We start from the raw sequence: 19,953 nt of genomic DNA, 5'->3' as shown, positions 1-19,953 counted from the left end.
TTCAATGTAATCTGCCATTTGAGTTGAACTGAGAACAAATGATGAATTTACCAGAAACAAAATTCATTATTTAATTCCTGGCAATTTCATTTTATGTGTTCAACAGATCTGATGCAAGTAGGAGTCAAAAAGGAAATAATAGTTAAGCCATGGAAATCAAGAAAACAAATATTATTGAACTGATAAGAGTAGTTGCCTGTATCCATAGAAAAAGAAAACAAAGATATGCAAGAGAAATACTGGACTACAATATTTCATGTTTTCTTTCCTTGGTTTACATACCATTCTATAGTAGTAATTCTACTAATCTCCTTCCATTGTCTGTTCTTTACTCAGGACATTGGAGTCTCACATCCTTCTATGTGATGGAATTGCATTAAAATGAATTTTGGTGTGTGGTGAATTTTGTTATCAGCTACATTTAGATAGCATCCTTTACAGTGAATAAAATTATGATGGGATGCCAGAGTATTTATTTACTTCATATGAAAGAAATGGATGACAGTGTTCCTAGTTTGTACATCTTTTATTTTCTCCTAATTTTTAAATCTTCTCTTTATCTCCTTTATATCATCCAATTTCTGATAGTCACATCAAAGGACTTTTTCATGAGTAATTCCTTTCTTATTTTAGCCAAATCCAGTCAAACCCTTAATACTCTTTTTTTTTTTTTTTGTGGGGCAATGAGGGTTAAGTGACTTGCCCAGGGTCACACAGCTAGTAAGTGTCAAGTGTCTGAGGCCGGATTTGAACTCAGGTACTCCTGAATCCAGGGCCAGTGCTTTATCTACTGCACCACCTAGCCGCCCCCCTTAATACTCTTTTGATACTGTACCACTGATACTTTTCTTTCCATGTGACATATTTCTGATTCTCCTTTTCCCACTCTGTCCTGAAGTATTATGGTACCTTCATTTTATTTTTTTGGCTTCTTACTCTTTTAAGAAAAGATCTTGCAGTTTCTCAATTTAAGAAGCTGCTTCTCAACATCATAAATCCTAAACAAATATAATCCAAAAATCTGTCAACCAGCTCTAACTTCCAAAGACTTGAATTTTGTTTTATTACAAGAGAAAATGGAGATATGCATGCTGGGTCCAGTCTTGTACAGAGTACAAAGGGAGGCCACCAATGCAGCCAAAGCCATGAATTTTTAAGAATTATAGCAAAAGTGGGAGGTCTCATGGGAGGAGTAGAGGGAAGTCTCCTCCCAAATGGTAGTGGCATGGGAGGAGAAAGGGAGAAGTAGGGGAGGAAGAGTGAAAAGGAACAGGAGGGCTTGGGAACTTTGGGACCATGGAGGGAGGAGGAGGATGTTCTGCTTATCTGAAAGAGTCCTCCCTGCACAAATAGTTTATAAGTCTGGGCTAGACTGGCTGGAGCCAGGTTTGTAGCTAATTCGATTTTAAGGGCACACTGAGAGTTTAATAGAGTTCAACTGAAAAAAATCACCATTATATTAATTCAAGTGGGCTTCATCTCTGGAAAACGGGACAACTCAAGAAAACAAGTTCAGGGGGCCGCTTCACAAATCCATTAAGCATTTATTATGATCTTACTGTGTTCAAGCTACTATGTGCTTTAAACACTAGGAATATACATGTATGTATTCAAGTAGCATGTATATTTTATGATTACCTACATGAACAGTAGAGCTTTCTCCTATAGACAGCATAGGATTTATTTCCTTATCTTTTTCTCCCTGTACCTAAGTTTCTAAGACTCTTGCTCTATTTAAGATCAGTTCTAATTCTTTTTTTTTTTTTTTTTTTGGTGAGGCAATTGGGGTTAAGTGACTTGCCCAGGGTCACACAGCTAGTAAGTATTAAGTGTCTGAGGCCAGATTTGAACTCAGGTCCTCCTGAATCCAGGGGTGGTGCTCTATCCACTGTGCCACCTAGCTGCCCCTAAGATCAGTTCTTAATTGTAAAGGCCCAGAATTTAAGCTTTGGGTTAGTACATAGTTTCCTAAAAGAGATTCCTCCATTATATTATGTGAGCTTTGGTCCTCATTCCCAACCTCTCTTTTATTTAACTATGAACATCTCTCCTCCCCGATAAAATCATCAGTCCAATAAATTTCCCACTGAATCCAACTCTTAAAAGACCCTATTTTGATCTTAATAAGTAGAATCACATGGAACTGTTCTGGACTATTAATTTCAGGATCTTGTAAACATAAGAGACATCATCTAATCCATTCCACTTATTTTATAAATATAGAAACTAAAGTCCATAGAGGGAAAAACATAATTAAGTAGCAGAGCTGATTTGAATTCAGGTCTTCTGATTGCAGATCTAGAACTTCATTGGCTTTGATTTAAGGGAAAAAATAGAAATAAGAAACCATGATTGTTTTGAAGATTTTTGTAGGCCTTATATTATCTGGAATAAGCCAGTTATAGTGTGTGTGTGTGTGGGGGGGGGTTATTTGTAGGACTTGTCTGGGGAATCTAGAAGAAATATGGATAGAATTCAATTTCAGCCTCACTAGTACATATCACTTGGATTGCTAGGGACACAATAAGCGGTTACAATTTTTTGCTCTTACACAGAGGAGCCAGTAAAAATTAATATGTGTTTCAGTAGATTGTTTCTCACTACACTTCTGTATTGGAACAGTGACTTTCTAAATTTGGAGCAGGTTTTGGGGGGGCTTAAAACTTTCTGTAGGTTTTTATGAATGACTGCTGGATTACTGTTTTGAGCCAGAGTTAATTGCCTTTTCTGGAGGTTATCTTTCCTTAGTGACTGACAGGATTTATTATTCAGTGGCAAGTAACAAGAAGGTGGAAGAAGCCATACTATCAGTATCACATTGTATTAATTAACTGTTGGTGTTGATGTCCACATTTTCCATAGCTGTAATAAGTTTATTTTCTAGTGAAATTTGAAAGTAGGATGACCCACTTTGTAAGGATAGCATTCCCTACCCACTTGGTTTATTTGTGGTGAGGAAACATTGTCCTCAGCTAGAACCACTGAAAAAAATGTACAAGTCACATACATTTCTGTACTGACCAGCTTAAAATCATAACCAGGAATTTTTAGCCTCTAATCAATAAAAATAAAGCATTTATTAAGTGCACGCTACTGTTCCAGCTACGATGCTAGTTTTGAAACTCTGACCTAGCTACTTTGTTCATTCCCCCAGATTGTTTCAGGGTTATAGCTTTATTAACAAGGATCACTATGTAGTAATTGTCTGGAAACTCTAAAAATCCCAGCTGAAAATCTCACCTTTATCATTCTCAGAATTTAAAGTTGTTGAAATTGAAGCAGAAGTAGTTATGATCTAAAGTGTGCCTTGCCAGTACTTTTCCCTGTTTTAAGCAAGCTCTTCTTTGTTGTAGATCTCTGTCAGGTGCTACTGAAATAGTTTTACTTTTATCTTTTACTTCAGTATGCACAGCCAATTTGGAAATAAGGCCAGAATGAAACAGATAAGATTTTCTTTCCTTACATGCTAGCAACAGCTAGAAATGCTTGCATATTTGAGCACTAAGAATATTTGTTTTGAATTTGTCTTTGGGTAGAATGAGATCACATGCATCCTTTGTTAAGTCTTTTCTGCCAAACAAACTTCCAGCATTATGCTAAGTGATTTGAAGCTATTTATTGACTCAATAAAGCAATTTTTAGAACTTTTTTTGTGTGTTTTTATCTAACTTCTCCATTGCTAGAGCTGTACTTTCAGTACTAAACTCATTCTCATTTTAGGTCCTGTTTTTAGAAGTTGTAAAGATCTTTTCCCCCTCCTAGTCTAGAAAGTTTATTTTTAGTACTGGATTTATTAATTTAAATTGTGCTAGATGGACAGCCCAATATGTTCTATATACCTGCTAAGAGGAAAGGAGCTATCACCACAATGGGGGCAAATTCAGATTATATAACTGGACAAATTTACAAATGGTGATGGTTATTGAGCATTAAAATTGAGAGAAAGAGGTTATAAAATCTTCCTACAATCTTGAAGAGAGGCTTTATAGATACAAGCTTAAGGATTATAAGTCTGGAAGAACACAAGTCAAGAAACCTAAACACTATAGTATTTGTATGTTTATGTTATATGTATGCCAGAAATGATACAAGAAAACTTCCTGAACACAGAAACCAATGTGCTGATTGAAAAAATTCATAAATTGCCTTGAAAGGGGGGAACCTCCCCCAAAATGAAAATAAAACTGCAAACTCTTAAGACACTTAATAGTAAAATTTAGCAATTATATTGAGAAACAGCAAATTCTACAAGAGATCAGGAGAAAGGCCTTCTGGAATATTTTTTTAAAGGAAATTCAAGTAACACAAGACTATTCTGCCCCCTCCAGAAACTGGAAGAGGGAATGAAATAATGTATTCTGAAGAGCAAAGGAGCTCAAGATGCTACCTAAGGTGATCTATTCTACAAATCTGAGCAGTAAAAAAAGACAGATATTTGATTAATAAGAAGCATTCAAAACATTTCTAGAAAGAAAATCAGACTTTACACCCCAGACAACAAAAATAGAAAAAGGGTTAACAAAAGTAGCATCCAAAGACAATAACTCTAAAATAACAACAGAGAGAAGGTAGAGAGGAGATTTATTTCAAAATGTACATGAGGAGATGTGGATGAAAGAAGTGAAATAGACGTGATGGTGGAGAAAGAGATCTGAAACAACACTGGCTAAACCTCAACCACATCCCTCCTACAGGTGAATCATTTTTTGTGGGAATACACACAGAAGAGGGAAGGTGAGGAAGAAGAAAGAGGGGAATGTATTATGTACACTAAACAAGTGAAAAGACAACTAAAATTTTGGTTTATACAGTGGTTCAAAGATTTTTTTTTAATTTAGTTTAATTCAGTATTTGGTTTTTATTTTTTTCAGAGCTGAAAAAAAGGTCCTTCACAAATAAATATTAATCCAAGTGGGAGGAGTGACTGCTTACTAAATTACATCTTTTTGCAATACATATTTTTACATTTTCACCCAAGTGTTCAAAGGTTTTTGTTGAAATTAGACTAGTAAATTTTCATTTTCCTTGATTTGAAGATGGGAGCATAGTTTCTGGTGATCAACTCCCAGCTCCAGAGGGTAACATGTTTCTGTTAGGAAAAAAGACATTGAGTCTGGTTCCAGATGCTTGGATAGACCCTGGTTTCCTGGTGGTGGAAAGCCTTCATTTTCTTATGAGATGTCCAATTAGTTGTTGGGAGTGATTGGAGATAGGGGATGAGGTAAGATAATTGGGAACAGGACTGAAGATCTGAGAGAGTTCTATACTTGACTATCTAATTCTCAAATCCATCATTACCAACCTCTGCCTCTTCTCTTGCTCCAGCACCTGAAACTTGCTCCCATATTTTTTTTTTTTTAGTGAGGCAATTGGGGTTAAGTGACTTGCCCAAGGTTGTTCCATTTTCACTGCTTCCATGGTTGTGCCTATCCTCTTGGGCTATTCTTAGTGCAGAATCTCCTAAAACTGGCAGAAGCCAATTTCTGAGCAAGGGGTAGAAAGGAGTCTAGGTGGGACACAACAAAAACTCCCTCCTTCACCCCCCAGGAAGCATTTCCTTCTTTCAGGATATCCTTGCCATTCCATACTATCCTCCATTAGATTCCATTTAGTGTTCCTCACTCTCTTCCAGGTTTTAGAGCACACATTTCATGCATCCTTCTCTGAGAGTGGACCTAAAAAACGAAGCAGTGTCTGCTGTCTCTGTTGTTACTTGGGCTCTCTAGTAAAAGGATAGTTTGAAGAATAAAGGTCTAATAACATAGATTTGTATTGCTGCTGTGGTAGAGATGGCAACGGTAGACTGGAGTATATTGGAATGGCCAGAGAATGCTTACCTGCCCATCTGGAGCGGAGCACTCATGGATAACCAGACAGTACAGCCCATGTTGAGAGAAGAAGTAGGGAAGGGACTAGGACCTAGTAGGGGATGAGAGCCTGCCCACCAGTTGGACTGCCTATAGAGGAGTTTATGTGATTGATAGTCCAGTGCAGGCTGCACTAGGTGAAACTGGGAAGGAAGAACAAACAAAGCAGTTGGCAGCTGTAAACTCACTGAGTAATTGTGCTTTTCTCAGTTATTATATCTTCTCCTGTGGGTTGTCTTGTTTATTCCATGGATTGTACTGTGCATTCTACTTGGAAGATACCAATAATTTCTTAATTGCCAAATCCAATGGCTTTCTCTTAATTTTTATCCATTAAAAAAAAAATGTCCTGAAGCAACAGCAAGGAACTACAGAGTGCCAAAATAGAGAAATAAAACTTTTAAAAGAAAATGTTAGGTTTGTTTGAAAATCAAAGTTCACAAAACACCATTAAAGAACACTGATCATCTACCTGGACCTCATCAGCCATGATGAGATGTTCTCTGACATTTACAAGATCCGGGAGATCACAAATGGGCTGTGCCTGAAGGTGGAGGGGAAGATGGTCAGTAGGACAGAGGGTACCATTGATGATTCACTCATTGGTGGAAATGCCTCTGCTGAAGGTCCTGAGGGTAAAGGAACAGATGCCACTGTAATCACTGGAGTTGACATAGTAATAAACCATCATCTGCAAGAAACTAGTTTCACAAAAGAATCCTACAAAAAGTACATCAAAGACTACATGAAATCAATCAAAGGCAGACTTGAAAAGCACAAGCCAGATAGATTAAAACCTTTTATGACCGGAGCTGCAGAACAAATCAAACACATCCTTGCCAGTTTTAAAAACGATCAGTTCTTCATAGGTGAAAACATGAATCCAGATGGTATGGTGGCTCTCTTGGACTTCCGTGAGGATGGTGTGACCCCATATGTGATTTTCTTCAGCTGATTACTTTGAATCACCTGTCATCATAACTGGCTGCTGCTTTTTGTCAAGTACACAACACCAGGACTTGGACAAACTTGGACTGATGTCATCTTGAGCTTTATTAATTTATTATTGACCTTGATTTATTTGGAGTGGAGGCATTGTTTTTAAAAACATGTCATGTAGGTTGTCTAAAATAAAACGCATTTAAACCCATTTGAGAGGGAAAAAAAAAAGAACACTGATCAATGGATACAGAATTTACAACAGCCAAAAAAATAATCTAAGGAAATAGAAGCTCTTAAAAAGATAACTTAAGGATCATGATTCTCTCAGAACAAACCAAATCAAAACACTAAGGAAATGGCATGAGAAAATTGATCAGAAGTTTTGAATATAACCAACCAAATATCAATTGATAAACTCTGCAGATTTCCAGAGTAAGACTCCATGCTTGCAACTCCCATTTAGGTAGTGAATAAATTTCATAATAGCAGAAAACAGATTTTTCAACCAGCCAGGAAAAGGCTATCAGCTATAAAGGAATGTCCTTTCAAATAACCCAAGATTACTCCAAATTCATGAAAAACCAAAAAAAAAAGAATAGAGTAGGCCCTTTCAAAGAAAGGAGCTCAGCCTACAACTTAAAATATACTGAAAAGTCAAGACAAATCCTCAACAAAAAAGAGGGGCCTTTAAAAAAAGACAGTCATTGAATCATTCTTGCTCAAGAAATTGGGGTGGGTCAATAGAATATTTAAATTGCAACGAATTTTAAAAAATAGAAGCACAAGAAAAGCAGGTAAATAAATAGTTTGCAAGAAAATACTTAATAATATAATCCATTCTTATGTTAATAGCTATATATATATATATAATATGTTATATATATATAATTTGAGGTGTAAGGAAGAGGAATCATTTAGAGACCAAAAAGGACTTTAAGGTAAAAATTTTGAAGAACCATAAAAATCTGAAGAAGGGAAGGAGGAAAAGCCAAATTAAATGCTATGAACTATAAATACTATTCTACTTTATAAGTGAGTCATCTTTTGTAAAAGAGGTGACATAGTAGGGAAATGTGTGGAAAGGAAGAAAGGAGAGATGGAGATGCACCTCCATACAATGTAGAGGCAAGCAAAGAAAAGAAAATATTTTTTTAGTCTGTCAGCAACAGTGGAGGAGATCTGTTGGAATAGCATAAAATGGGAGTGAAAGGGGATTCCTAAAGAAGTTTCCAGTTATAAGGAACTGTTTGTCTTTTTTAAGAGAGAGGTGCCTTTATAATGGGTTTTTTCAGAGGAAAATGTTCACATTAGGAATCCATTTCCCTTGAAAAGGGCTTTATCTCCTAATTTATCCCATTCGAATAGAAAAGGATGTATGGATCACTACAGGTACCCAACACTGAGCAGGACGTAGAACCAGAGATAGGGAAAATTGCCCTTAGAGGTGCTGAGTAATTAAACATGATAAGGGCGGATAATAGGACCAGGCCTCATTACTTGGGACATACAGTAAGTCCTACCTCTCAGTACTGCTTCCTTCTTGAATTAGAATGTCTACGACTAAGGCAGTATAAGGGGAAAATATGAGAATGAGATGAAAGCTACACTTGCAATAACTTAGAAGTAGAATTCAAAAGGGAGTCCAAATTTGGTATTCAGGAAGCTCTCCTTTCATGAGGGACAGAATAAGAAGGAACAAGTAAGAATAAAAGCCATAAACCAGGCATTAAAATTCAAAATAGAATAGGGGACAAAGTAAATAAAAGCTTCACATAAAGGAACATTGCAAAAGAATGCTATTTGAGCCAAGAAGTTGGGCAGAGGGAAAATTTGCAAGATTTTTACATGTTCAGCTGGATGGGAATAGGAAACATCAAAAAGGGGAGAGGAACACATAAATAAGAATGAAAACAAAGTAAAGAAATTATAAATTTAAGTAAATTCAAGGAACTTGGTACAGGACAGATAAGCAAAAATGGGGACAGAACCTATAGGAATCAGCTAGCATTAAAGTAGTCTAAATAGAATTAAACGTGGGGGCAAAGTACTATCCTAAAAGAGAATTAAAAATCAATACAAAAGGAAAGATGGAAAATGAAAACCTATCAGCTACATCCAAGAAACACATATGTAATATAAAGAGAATGAAAATCAAGGACTCTGCCCTGGTTTGAGGGAGTGGGGAAAGTTGTTATCTAGACAAGATTTAAGTTTGGTTATTGTACTTAATCCATTTCCCTTAGAAAGGCCTTAGCTTTTCTCTTCTACCCACTTTCCTAAGGGAAAAGTCTAGAAAGGAAATATTTATTTCTCAACATATCTAGAGAAACTATAAACCTTACTCCCCTTCACACACATTTTGGTTCATCCAGATTGGTCTTTTCACTGTACATGACACTCCTCACATCTCCATATTTTTGTACTGGCTGCTGAGTACATGAACATGTACTGGAATGATGCCTGTAAAAATGCATTCTGTCTTCATTTTCCCTGCCCTTGTTTGAAGCCTTTCATGGTCACCCCTAATTGCTAGCGCCTAGCCCTTCCCATAAGATCTCTCCCTTCTCCTCTCTTCTCTCCTCTCCTCTCTTTCATATCTTTATTTAAAAATTTTAGATCCAGGAAGGCAGGTAATTTTTCACTTTTGTCCTGGTATTACCAGTAAGATCAAATGAGATAACTTTTGTTAAAAGCACTTAGCACAGTTCCTGGCACATAGGTAGGTACTATTTAAATATTTATTCCCACTCCCTCTTCCTCCCAGTGTCTTTCACAGTACCTGGTACATAGAAAGTACTTCATGCATCCCTATTCATTAATTGTTTAGGGATTGGAAATGTCTGTTAACTTTCGATCATCTTGGAACCTATCATAGTTCCTTAGGGTATTTCATTACAGAAGGTGAAAATTCAGCAACCCAGCAACTGTTTACGAAATGCCTATTATACAAGTTAGTTTACTACTATTCACTAGTGATACATAGACCGTGTTGCAACACAATCCTCCCTCCCCTCAAAGACATTGTAGTAATGACAGCTATCAAGCAAATTTGCAGGTGGACAAGTACCCAAGGAGTTAAAGAATTCAGGAGACAGAGAGACTAAAAGGTGTTCCTTAAGCCCTTACCTGTGCATCTGAATGCTTGGTTTCTAGGGGCGCTGTAGTTTACAGTTGTACCTTCAGCACGTTCCTTGTGTTTAGTGATAGTAAATGGGAAGGAACCTAGGATAGGTTTAATTGTACCAGTGCTTGAATGGACACATATATAGAACATCAGTGTGTCTGTGAGCTCATCAGTGTGGGTAGAATAAAATAAGAAACCCATCCATACCTTCTCATCTTCTGTGATTCTTCTCCACATTCTTTCACAAATCCTTCCTAAAGTACAGAATATTCTGGAGACTTTCCTTGGAGTCATTCAGTATTTCATAATACTGCTGCTGCTGCTGCTGCTGCCAACTAGCATTTATATGGAGCCTTAAGGTTTGCAAAGTGCTTTACCTTTGTTAATACCATTTGATCCTCTCAACTACCCTGGGAGATAGGTGCTGCCATTAGCCCCATTCACCAAGAAAGGTTAAATGAGTTGCCCAGGGTCCTAGCTAATATGTGTCTATGGCTAGATTTGAACTGAGGGCTACCTTACCCCAAGTCCAACTCTGTGTCCACTGCACTATCCAGTTGCTTCGCTAGTACAAAATCCTAGCTTTCCATTTATTTAACTCTGTATCCCAGATTTGCATTTAGATTTGCATTATTAACTCTGTGTCCCAGATTTCAGGGGAATCCTAGACTTGTTTGCCTTTCCCTGTGCAGTCTGGCCAAATTCCTTTCCAGTTAAACTTTCCACCATTAACTTTTCTCCCCAACAAACCAAAGTTGTATTATATCTTTCTTTTTTGTGATTTACTTCTTTTTTAGTCATTTTACTGCCCCCTTTGATTTGCTTTCTTGTCTCTCTTTTTTCCTCTTCCATTGCTGGGATATGGTCTGTGGTCTCTGTCTAACTGTGTATTTCATGTGTTGTCTCCTCTTGCTACTGTGATTAAGCCTAATTTCTTTCCCTGCCCTCCTCCACAGAATATATCATGATTCCTGAGACCTCTAACAGGTTTGGCTGATTGGGTTTCACTCTCAGCAAGAGGATGTTCAGAAGATGTGTCCTCTTTATTTTATGTAATTTTCCCCACAAAGAGATATGTCCGAGAAAGAAAGTGATGGGCCTACAAATAGATTGTCTGCTATATCCAAGTCTTAACTTGAGTAGCCTGTTAAAATAGACCAATGTCAAAAGTGAAGAATAGTTTTTGCAGATTTTGAGCAAGTTGCCAATCGATCAGCTGTCAATTAATGAGAGAGAAGCATTGTAAAAAGGAACAGCGATCCATCTGCCTGCAACAGAGCCACCTGCTTTTTCTTTTTACCTCATTTTCTTGCTAATGAAGGAACCAATTGGTTTAGAGCGATCAATGCTGACCTATTAGGATCAGACATTGTTTTGGCATTGCCAAAGCTATTAAATTCAGCAGAGTGAGGATTAGTGAAAAAGAAAAACATGAGACTTCAACTGCAGTAAGAACCACATTGATGTTAGATTACTTTGTGTATGTTGTGCTTCTTAAAAATTGGTTAACAAAATAATAATTAGCATAGTTTATTCCCTACTAAAAATCAGTAGTTGGAAGATTTATTGTCATTTGTCCTTGCCACACTGCACATGTGGGGCCCTAGCTCTCTTTATACAGATCTGTATTTGTTTTCTTTCTTTTTTTGAAGATGTCACTCATTAAGAGCCTTTTTCTGTGTGGGTTTAGGTTATTGAAAGAGGGACTTACACAGAAATTATAGTCCATTAGTAGCTTATTTTTCATACCATTTTCTTTAATTAGTCAATGAATAAGTTATTAAGTTTCTTCTATGTGCCAGGCACCGTCCTAGGAACTGGATATACAAGACAGTAGTAAATCCTTTCTCTTAAAGAATTTACAGTACAACCAGGGAAGACAATGTCCATATAGATATGTAGAATATGTCCAGAATAGATATGTAGTTATGGGGCAAGGGGGTGGGAGGAGGCAGTAGGCAGTGCAGTTGAAAGAAATCATCTATTGAAGGTGGCATTTGAACTGAGCATTGAAGGAAATTAGAGTATCTGACAGGCAGAGGTAATGAATGAATGAATTCTGGGCACAGAAAATAACCAATGCCAAGGCACAGATATAGGAGGTAGAATTTTGTGTGTGAGGAACAGCATGGAGGCTGGACTACAGAGTGTGTGGAGAGGAGTAATGTGTAATAATCTAGAAAGGGACAGTGAGACCATGTTACAAAAGACTTTGCGTGCCAATCAAAATTGTTGTATGTATTTGATCTAATCACCTTAATCTAAGATTGAAACGGTAGCGACGTTGTTAAATATGTACTTTGGGAAAATCATTTTGTCAACGGGGGGGGGGGGGGGCAGATTATAATGAGTAGAGACTTGAGCCAGGCAGGCCATTTAGGAGAAATAATTGATAGTCCTTGTGAGAAGTGTTAAGGGCTAAAATTCTAGCTAAACTGTCTAAAATATCTAATGAGTGGTCGCCAATAAATTATAAGCTTTAGCAAGAGTTAGACTTTTAAGCATTTATTAAGGAGAATAAGAATTTGGTAAAGAGAGAGAAAAAGGCCTAGATTTCTATCTATTAAAGGGAGAGCACATTTCTAGCTCCCTTCTCCACCAGAGTCCAGAGGAAAAGAGCGCGAGAGCGAGCGCCAGTCTCTTCCTTCCTCCTCCCACTAGCCCGCGTCACTTCCTGACTCCTGGTCTTGCCCTCAAAGACCTTCCCTTCATGGGCAGAACTCTTCTACAGTAAGTATCCAGCAGGTGGCGTTATTCCAATCGTTACAGAAGTGAGGAGAATATGAACTAGGATACTGATTATATGAGTAGAAGGGAAGTTAGGAGGTAGAACAAGGTCTAGAAAATATTTACCATGAGCAAGATTTGAGTGGTTGAACATATCAGCTTTATGAACCTGAGTTATTGAAAGGACAATGGTGCCTTAAATATAGAGACATATGGAAGAGGAGTTGGTTTGGGGGAAAAGAAAACAAGTTCTGTTTTAGCCATGTTGAGAGTTTGATTCATTATATCTTTTTAAAATGTGAAAATGAGAAAATGTTATAAAATCCTTCTTACAATATTTATATTAGTCCATATCTTGTAAGTTACCTTGAATTTTGCAGCAGCTGAGAAGAGTTAACAGATCAGTGATTTCTTCAGTGTTGAAAAAACTATTCTTCTGCTTGAAGTTGGAGAAACTTGAAGTTGGAATTGGAGTTGAAGTTGGAGTTCTGGTTGAAGTTGGAGAAATTGCCAGGTCCTTAAAAATCCTTGACCAGTTTTTGCTTCTGTTTGAAGGAAACTATCAGTAGTGTAAAGTTTCACAGCTCTGGGGTTTAATTTTTGAAAAAAGAGAGGACAATGCATCATAAAACTCAATTTATGTAACCTCTTTAAAATGTATCTTTTATGATGACATTTTAATATTTCAGAAGTCATGAACGTTTAACTTAAAGTTCCATTTTAAATGTGTCTCAGGTTTTTGGTAGTAGTATTTATGAGAAACTAAGTCATTTCAAGGTTAAAGTTTAGAAATTAAAATAAGTGTCTTCTCTCTCAAACACACATGCCCTTTTGAAATCATAAAATTCACCATCCCAAAGGAAAATAAGACTACAGTTACCAAACACTTAATTTGTGAAGGACTACATCATATTGTGTCTAAACATACAGAATTCTGATGGGATGTTCTTTCTGCAAATACGAATACTCACAATTTATTACAGACACAGAGAAAAACTATTATATTTGCTAAATGTATATGTATGTGTATTTGTAAGTTGCTGTTCCAGAGCCATAGATCCTCTTATCTTTAGTGGAAAAGCTTTTTAAAAATAAGTTAGCTTAATATTCTAAACATAACATTTCTTAAAACTAGTCAGATATTGTATCTATGACCAAACAGGGTTTTTTGGTCATTTTTATTTTTACTTATGATCTGTTTTGGTTATTCTTTTTATGTATTCCTACTTGTCTATAAACAAAGACTGGTTTGGACCAGTTAAGCTGTGATGCCATGAAACAATTTTATTACAGCAAGCTTTTAGTTTAGGCAATCTGCTATGAGAAGGATTTCTTTTCACAAAGTCCTTATCTTCACACTTAACCAAGGGGGTCATGAAACCAAGTTTCATTTGAGTGAGGAAAATCTTTGATCCATCATTTTTTATTTTTTTATTTGAAGATTACATTTTACTCTAGACAAAAATTCTTCTGGTCTATAATTAGAGAAGGACTATGAGAAGAATAATTAATGTCCTATCAATGTGGTGGTAATACCTGTCTTTTCAAAGCAAAAATTACCTGGCCCTGATGAAATATGCCCTTAGTTCATCTCTGCTGTTTTTTTCTTTCCTTCAGTATATCTGATAAGTTCATATTCTCTCATCTTCCCTATGAGTCTATGTAAATCCATTTGACTTCTGAGCAGGTTCTTTTCTCATTTTTTAATTGAATAATGCTCTCTGCTGGCTAGTTTCTCTCTCTATACAGATGGGGCCGAACAGATGGGACAAAATGAACATTCTGCTTTCAGAAAACTTTTTCTGAACATGTATGTTACTTTCTTTGTCCGTTGCCCACTATTTCTGAAGAAATGACTAGATGCCAGATCCTGAATAATCCCTGCATAATACACAATCCCTATAGTGCCATTCCAGTATACAATTTCAGTTTGTAGTGTTGAATGGTTTCAATGTACCTTCTTTCCACAACTATCAAATGTGTAAAGATTCTCATTTGAGCACATACATTATTATTTGGATAAGAATATGACTTGGCTATTTGACCAGTGTTCCTGCTCATATGAAAGTCACAATGTAAAAATTGGTGTTATTATTTTGTTAAAGTTTTTTACTCTTCTGTCTACAAGTAGTCTTCCTTCCAGTGAAGGTAGAAATATAGCTGTTGCAGGACTCGCTCAGCAATTGGTTCTCACTGTCCCCTTATCCATATTAAAAGACACAATGGGATATGAAAATAACCTGAGTTTGGGATCAGAAGAGCTTACTTTCTATCCAAGTTCTCCTGTTTTAACACTTATATGACTTTTATCAAGTCACTTCTTGTGCTCCTGTTGTCAGATAAGTAAAATGAGAGGGTTAGGCTAAGATCCTTTCTGACCAAATAGACAAAGATACTGGGACTTGCTTTAGGGCAAGAGTATCAGGGGTTTTTTGTTTGTTGGTTGGTTTGTTTTTGTTTTTGTTTTTTTAGTGAGGCAATTAGGGTTAAGTGACTTGCCCAGGGTCACACAGCTAGTTAAGTGTTAAGTGTCTGAGGTCTGATTTGAACTCAGGTACTCCTGACTCCAGGGCCAGTGCTCTATCCACTGCGCCACCTAGCTGCCCCAAGAGTATCAGTGAAAGGAATTCTTTCCCTCTTGTCACCAGTGTGCCATGTTTCTTATCCCTAGCAAATTCTACTAAATTGTCAGTCCTTTCTCTAACTTTATTATTATTATTATTTTTTTTTACATGAAGTGCTAAATTACTTTGGAATAAGCAAACTCAGCACAGGTAAATTTTTTTTTTAAATCTAAAACTGCCAGCATGCTCTGGTTTTCCTCACTTATTATGGGGTTGTTATTATGTTTATCCTGATGAACAGCTAGCATAATCTTTTTGGTGATGTATTATTAATATAACTAACTGTATTAGGTACAAACCTTTGTTGATTAAGAAGCAGTTTGCATACCTAGAAAAACCTTTGGGGAAAGATATAGGCTCAGAAGAAAGGTAAAAAAGGGATTTATATCTGACAACAATCTTTGTCTTTTAAAGTGCCATTTATTTAATTCTTCATAAGATAAAACAACTAAATAAATCTAAATGTATACAGATTAATTCTAGAAAGTCAGAATCATTTTTCAGTTGTGTCCAGTTCTGTGACTCCTTTGGGGGTTTTCATGGCAAAGATACTGGCATAGTTTGCCATTTCCTTTTCTAGCTTATTTTATAGATAAGAAAATGGAGGCAAACAGGATTAAGTGACTTGCCCAGGGTCACATAGCTATTGTCTGAGGCCAGATTTGAACTCAGGAATAGGAGGCTTCCTGACTGCAGGCCCAGTGCTCTATGCACTATGGCATCACCTAGCTGGAGAGTCTAGCACATTTGATAGGACAGCTGAGTAAAACTTTATATAATGGAATGTTCTTTTTTATATACCTTAATTCATAGTATCATAAGATGCTTTACAGAGATAACCAATTGAAAGCTTAAAGGAAAAAGGAAACTTTTAGGGTGAGATTTAAGGACAGGGATATGCTATAACTTTGCACTTAACACACTACCAAGTCAGAATCCCTGTACCACATGTGCTGCTATTGAAGTTAGTCTGAGTGTTCCCTGCTGAGCCTTTGATTGTCAGGCTGCCTAGTGAGTATTGTATGACTAAGACATTCTCTTTCTGCACAACTCTCATGTTACCCAGTAGACAAGATAAACCCTATTGATTTCCTATCCTCTGTTCTTCCTAACTTAGTCATCGCTTGGCTTATTCCAAAGTTCACACCTTTATAGCCATCCAACTTTTCTGTTACAACCATAGGACAAAATTCATCCTCATTTTATCCTATTCAACATATTTCAGTTGGGGGGAAAAACCTGATAGTGAATGAAATGAAAGAAAGAATCCTCTTACTTTTGTAGATACTTAACTAAATCCTCTCCTTATTCCCCTTTGATCTGCTATCTTCCTTGGTACTTTTGTTTTCCTCACCCTGATTGTTAAAGTCAGATGAAAGAGCCAAGGTAAAGGCACTTCTATCAGTCAGAGGGCACGTATGTAGAAGGACTAGTGGCTGCTTAAAATGGTCTAGTGGGAATGTATTTCACAGTAGTAGCTTATGTGGGAAATGACCATTAGTCATTTTTAGTGCAATATTACTGTAAAGAAGAAACAAAAAAGGCATATTAGTTTGTGACCCTTTTCATGCACTGATACAAAAAATGTCTAAAGCAGTCAAAACTGGATGAAAGCATGTGAACAATAGAGTTCTTAGGAGCATAGACCTAGACCTGGAAAAGACCCAAGGCACAGTCTAAGAGTCCCATTTTACAGATGAAATAATCGAAGGCCAAGGAGATTACATAGCTGATGGGAGGACATGAGTCCCCAGAATTGATTCTCCGATTAAAAAAAAAGAAGAAGAAAAAAAAAATCCATCAACATATCAAGAAACATAATACCAGGATAGAGATTGAATCTTTGGACTTTAGTTTGCTTTGGTAAGACTACAGGAGTTTATTACCTTCTGATATGGTGATCTTTCTCAAGCCTCTGTGGCTTTTTTTTGTGTGTGTGTGTGTGAGGCAATTGGGGTTAAGTGACTTGCCCAGGGTCACACAGCTTGTAAGTGTTAAGTTTCCAAGGCCATATTTGAACTCAGGTCCTCCTGAATCCAGGGCTGGTGCTCTATCTACTGTGCCACCTAGCTGCCCCATGATATGGTGATCTTAATAATAAGTAATATTATATGTTCTTTCAAGCAATTATTTTATTTGTTTATGAGTAATAGCCATCAATGGGAGAGCTAATTTTAGCCTAGCTATAACCTTCCTCTTCCTGATTCCAGTTCTCCATGAAAATACTGTATTGTAGAACAGCATCTGAATTGTGTGCTTTTTAGGTTAAAAAAAGCTATATATGAAAATGTTTGCCTTTAGTTTATGTGGATATCAAAATAAGCTATGTACAAGTTCAACCAAGGATTTATGGGATTCCCAAACAAAATAGGATAGTGATTTAAGAAAAAAACAACAACAGATGGCTCAGGTATGTCAACTTGATAAAATAAGGGAGAGCAGAGACAGAGTCATCAGTGGTTTGGATAAGAACACTCTGCTTAGGGAACTTATCTCTGAACTGGAGAGCACCTCTAGTGTTTAGGGTTGAGTCATTGAGTAGAATAATGCACATAAAGGAAAATATGATACAAGCTGATGTATTCAGATCGCAGTCTTTGTAATTCTAATTATCTTCTATTCAGAGTACAGGATAGCCTTTTACGATTATAACCACTCCAAGGAAGGACAAATATAAGGTAATAACCATACAGAGCTATTGTGTATCCAGAGTTGATATGTTAGGTAGAATGAATGATATCAGAATACATCAGCTCATCTCCAATTTTCTTTGAACACAATTGCACTAAATTTGATATGTATTGCAGAGGGTTGGGATGTTTCTTAGTGGTTAATGATTTGGCTACATACCTTTCATCAGAGAGTTAATTCTGCCCCGGCTCTTGATTTAGAATAATCGGATTATGACTTTCATTCTGTTAAACTTAATGTCTATTCAAGTGCATGCCTGCATCATTTTAGATATTTGTGTTTTATTCATTTATATCCACATATAGTACTTCCACCACATTACTTGTGGGACCATTCTACAACTTAATAAGTTTCCATATAGAGAAGGTTGTTCTCATATTTAGCATAAATTTTTCTTCTCATAATTTCATTCCCGTTTTCCCTTCACTCCAGTCCTGCCATGCTAAACAATTCCTCTTCCTCCTTGGAACACCCTTCAGATATTATTTATAGAGAATAGGTCTCTGCTTACCAGTCCCTCAGCCAAACTGTACATACTTAAATCTTTTAATCTTTCTCCTTAAATCATTCCCTCCAGACCTTTCATCATTTGCATTACTCCTTTCCTTTTATTTATAAAATACTTTTTTTTTTTAAAGAATACTCATATTGGAAGCCTATCCCTTAGGTAGTTTCTACTGTAATTAGAGAGATAATTTAGGTTTTTTCTTTTTGTGTGTGTGAATCCGTCTTTACTTGATTGAAGAGTTCGTTTTGTTTTACTCTACTTAATGTCCCTTTACTTTATTGTGGTCTTAGCCCAAAGGTTAATTGCTTTGGAATGAATTAAGCCTATTTGTTCCTCTTTGAGTAAGAAACTGATATCCTAAACAACTTTAAAAGAGACATGATTGTGTGTGTGAACTCTTTGGTAGCCAGACCTCTAGAGATATTCACAAAGTCCAAGTTTTTTCATGGCATTTAATATCATGAAGAAAAATCACATGTAGACAACTAAGCTTCATCTCATCTTAAGCTTTTCTGGATTCCATCTAACCCTGGCACATTCATTCTTCATATTTTCCTCCTCAATACTAATTTTGTCAAAAGGACATAGAGTATCAGGCATACAGGGAGCCTCAAATGGAGTGGCCATTCAATCTATAACCATATGTATGAGGTAATTGCCTTTTTTTATATATAGAAAGTGTAAAGTCACATCACACTTTGCCTGGATACTGGAGCCTTGTGTGTGGATTTTGTGTTGCAGAGGTGACTAAACTATTGTAAGTCTCTGAATCCCTTTCTTTATACCTGAGTAATCAGACAAGTCAAGGATATTTTTCTAAGACAACCAACACTGTTGTTGAGTCATTCCAGTAATGTCCAACTTTACATAACCCCATTTGGGGTTTCTTTGGCAAAGATACTGGAGTGGTTTGCCATTTCCTTCTCCAGTTCATTTTACAGATGAGGAAACTGAGGCAAATAGAGTTAAGTGATTTGCACAGGGTCACATAGCTAGTAATTGTCCGAGTCTAGATTTGAACTCAGGTCTTCCTGATTCCAGGCTTGGCACTGTGCCCAAGATAAAAGTACTACTACATTAAAGATATTCACTTCATATTGATGTCTATTCAAATCCCAATTCACTCAAAATATAGCAGTGAGATTTAGAGGCAGTAGAGACCTAGGTTAAAATTTGAGCTATGATACTAGCTTTGTGACACTGGCCATTTTTATCTCCTTGAGCTTAGGGTTTTTTATCTTTAAAATGATAATAATAAGACCTGAACTACATACCTTACAGAATTGTCTTAAGAAAAGAACTTTGTAAATTTAAAAATACTATCTTGAGTAACATATATGTATATGTCCATGTCCATATATATATATGTATATAAATTGTTTTTTTTTTTCAAACTGGAGGCATTTTACTAGTCTTTTCACCTAAATAATGATGTAAGTAGGATGAGAAACATGCCTTCTAAAGTCTGGA

At 36.5% G+C, this 19,953-nt stretch overlaps 2 protein-coding genes across 2 annotated transcripts in view; both read left to right on the top strand.

Annotated features, from left to right (window-relative positions):
* The window catches only part of LOC122753459 (translationally-controlled tumor protein homolog), a 73,579-nt gene extending 66,757 nt beyond the window's left edge, over positions 1–6,822 (top strand). Inside the window, exon 2 of the mRNA XM_044000853.1 lies at positions 6,324–6,822. Coding sequence (XP_043856788.1) covers positions 6,324–6,822 — 499 coding nt within the window. The remainder of the gene's footprint in view (positions 1–6,323) is intronic.
* Positions 1–19,953, top strand: part of BTBD9 (BTB domain containing 9) — a 413,203-nt gene that overhangs the window by 179,328 nt on the left and 213,922 nt on the right.

Source organism: Dromiciops gliroides, chromosome 4 (genome assembly GCF_019393635.1).
Source record: "Dromiciops gliroides isolate mDroGli1 chromosome 4, mDroGli1.pri, whole genome shotgun sequence".
Lineage (NCBI taxonomy): Eukaryota > Metazoa > Chordata > Mammalia > Microbiotheria > Microbiotheriidae > Dromiciops > Dromiciops gliroides.
Note: the sequence above shows the minus strand (reverse complement) of the source record. Positions and strands in the feature narration are given on the sequence as shown.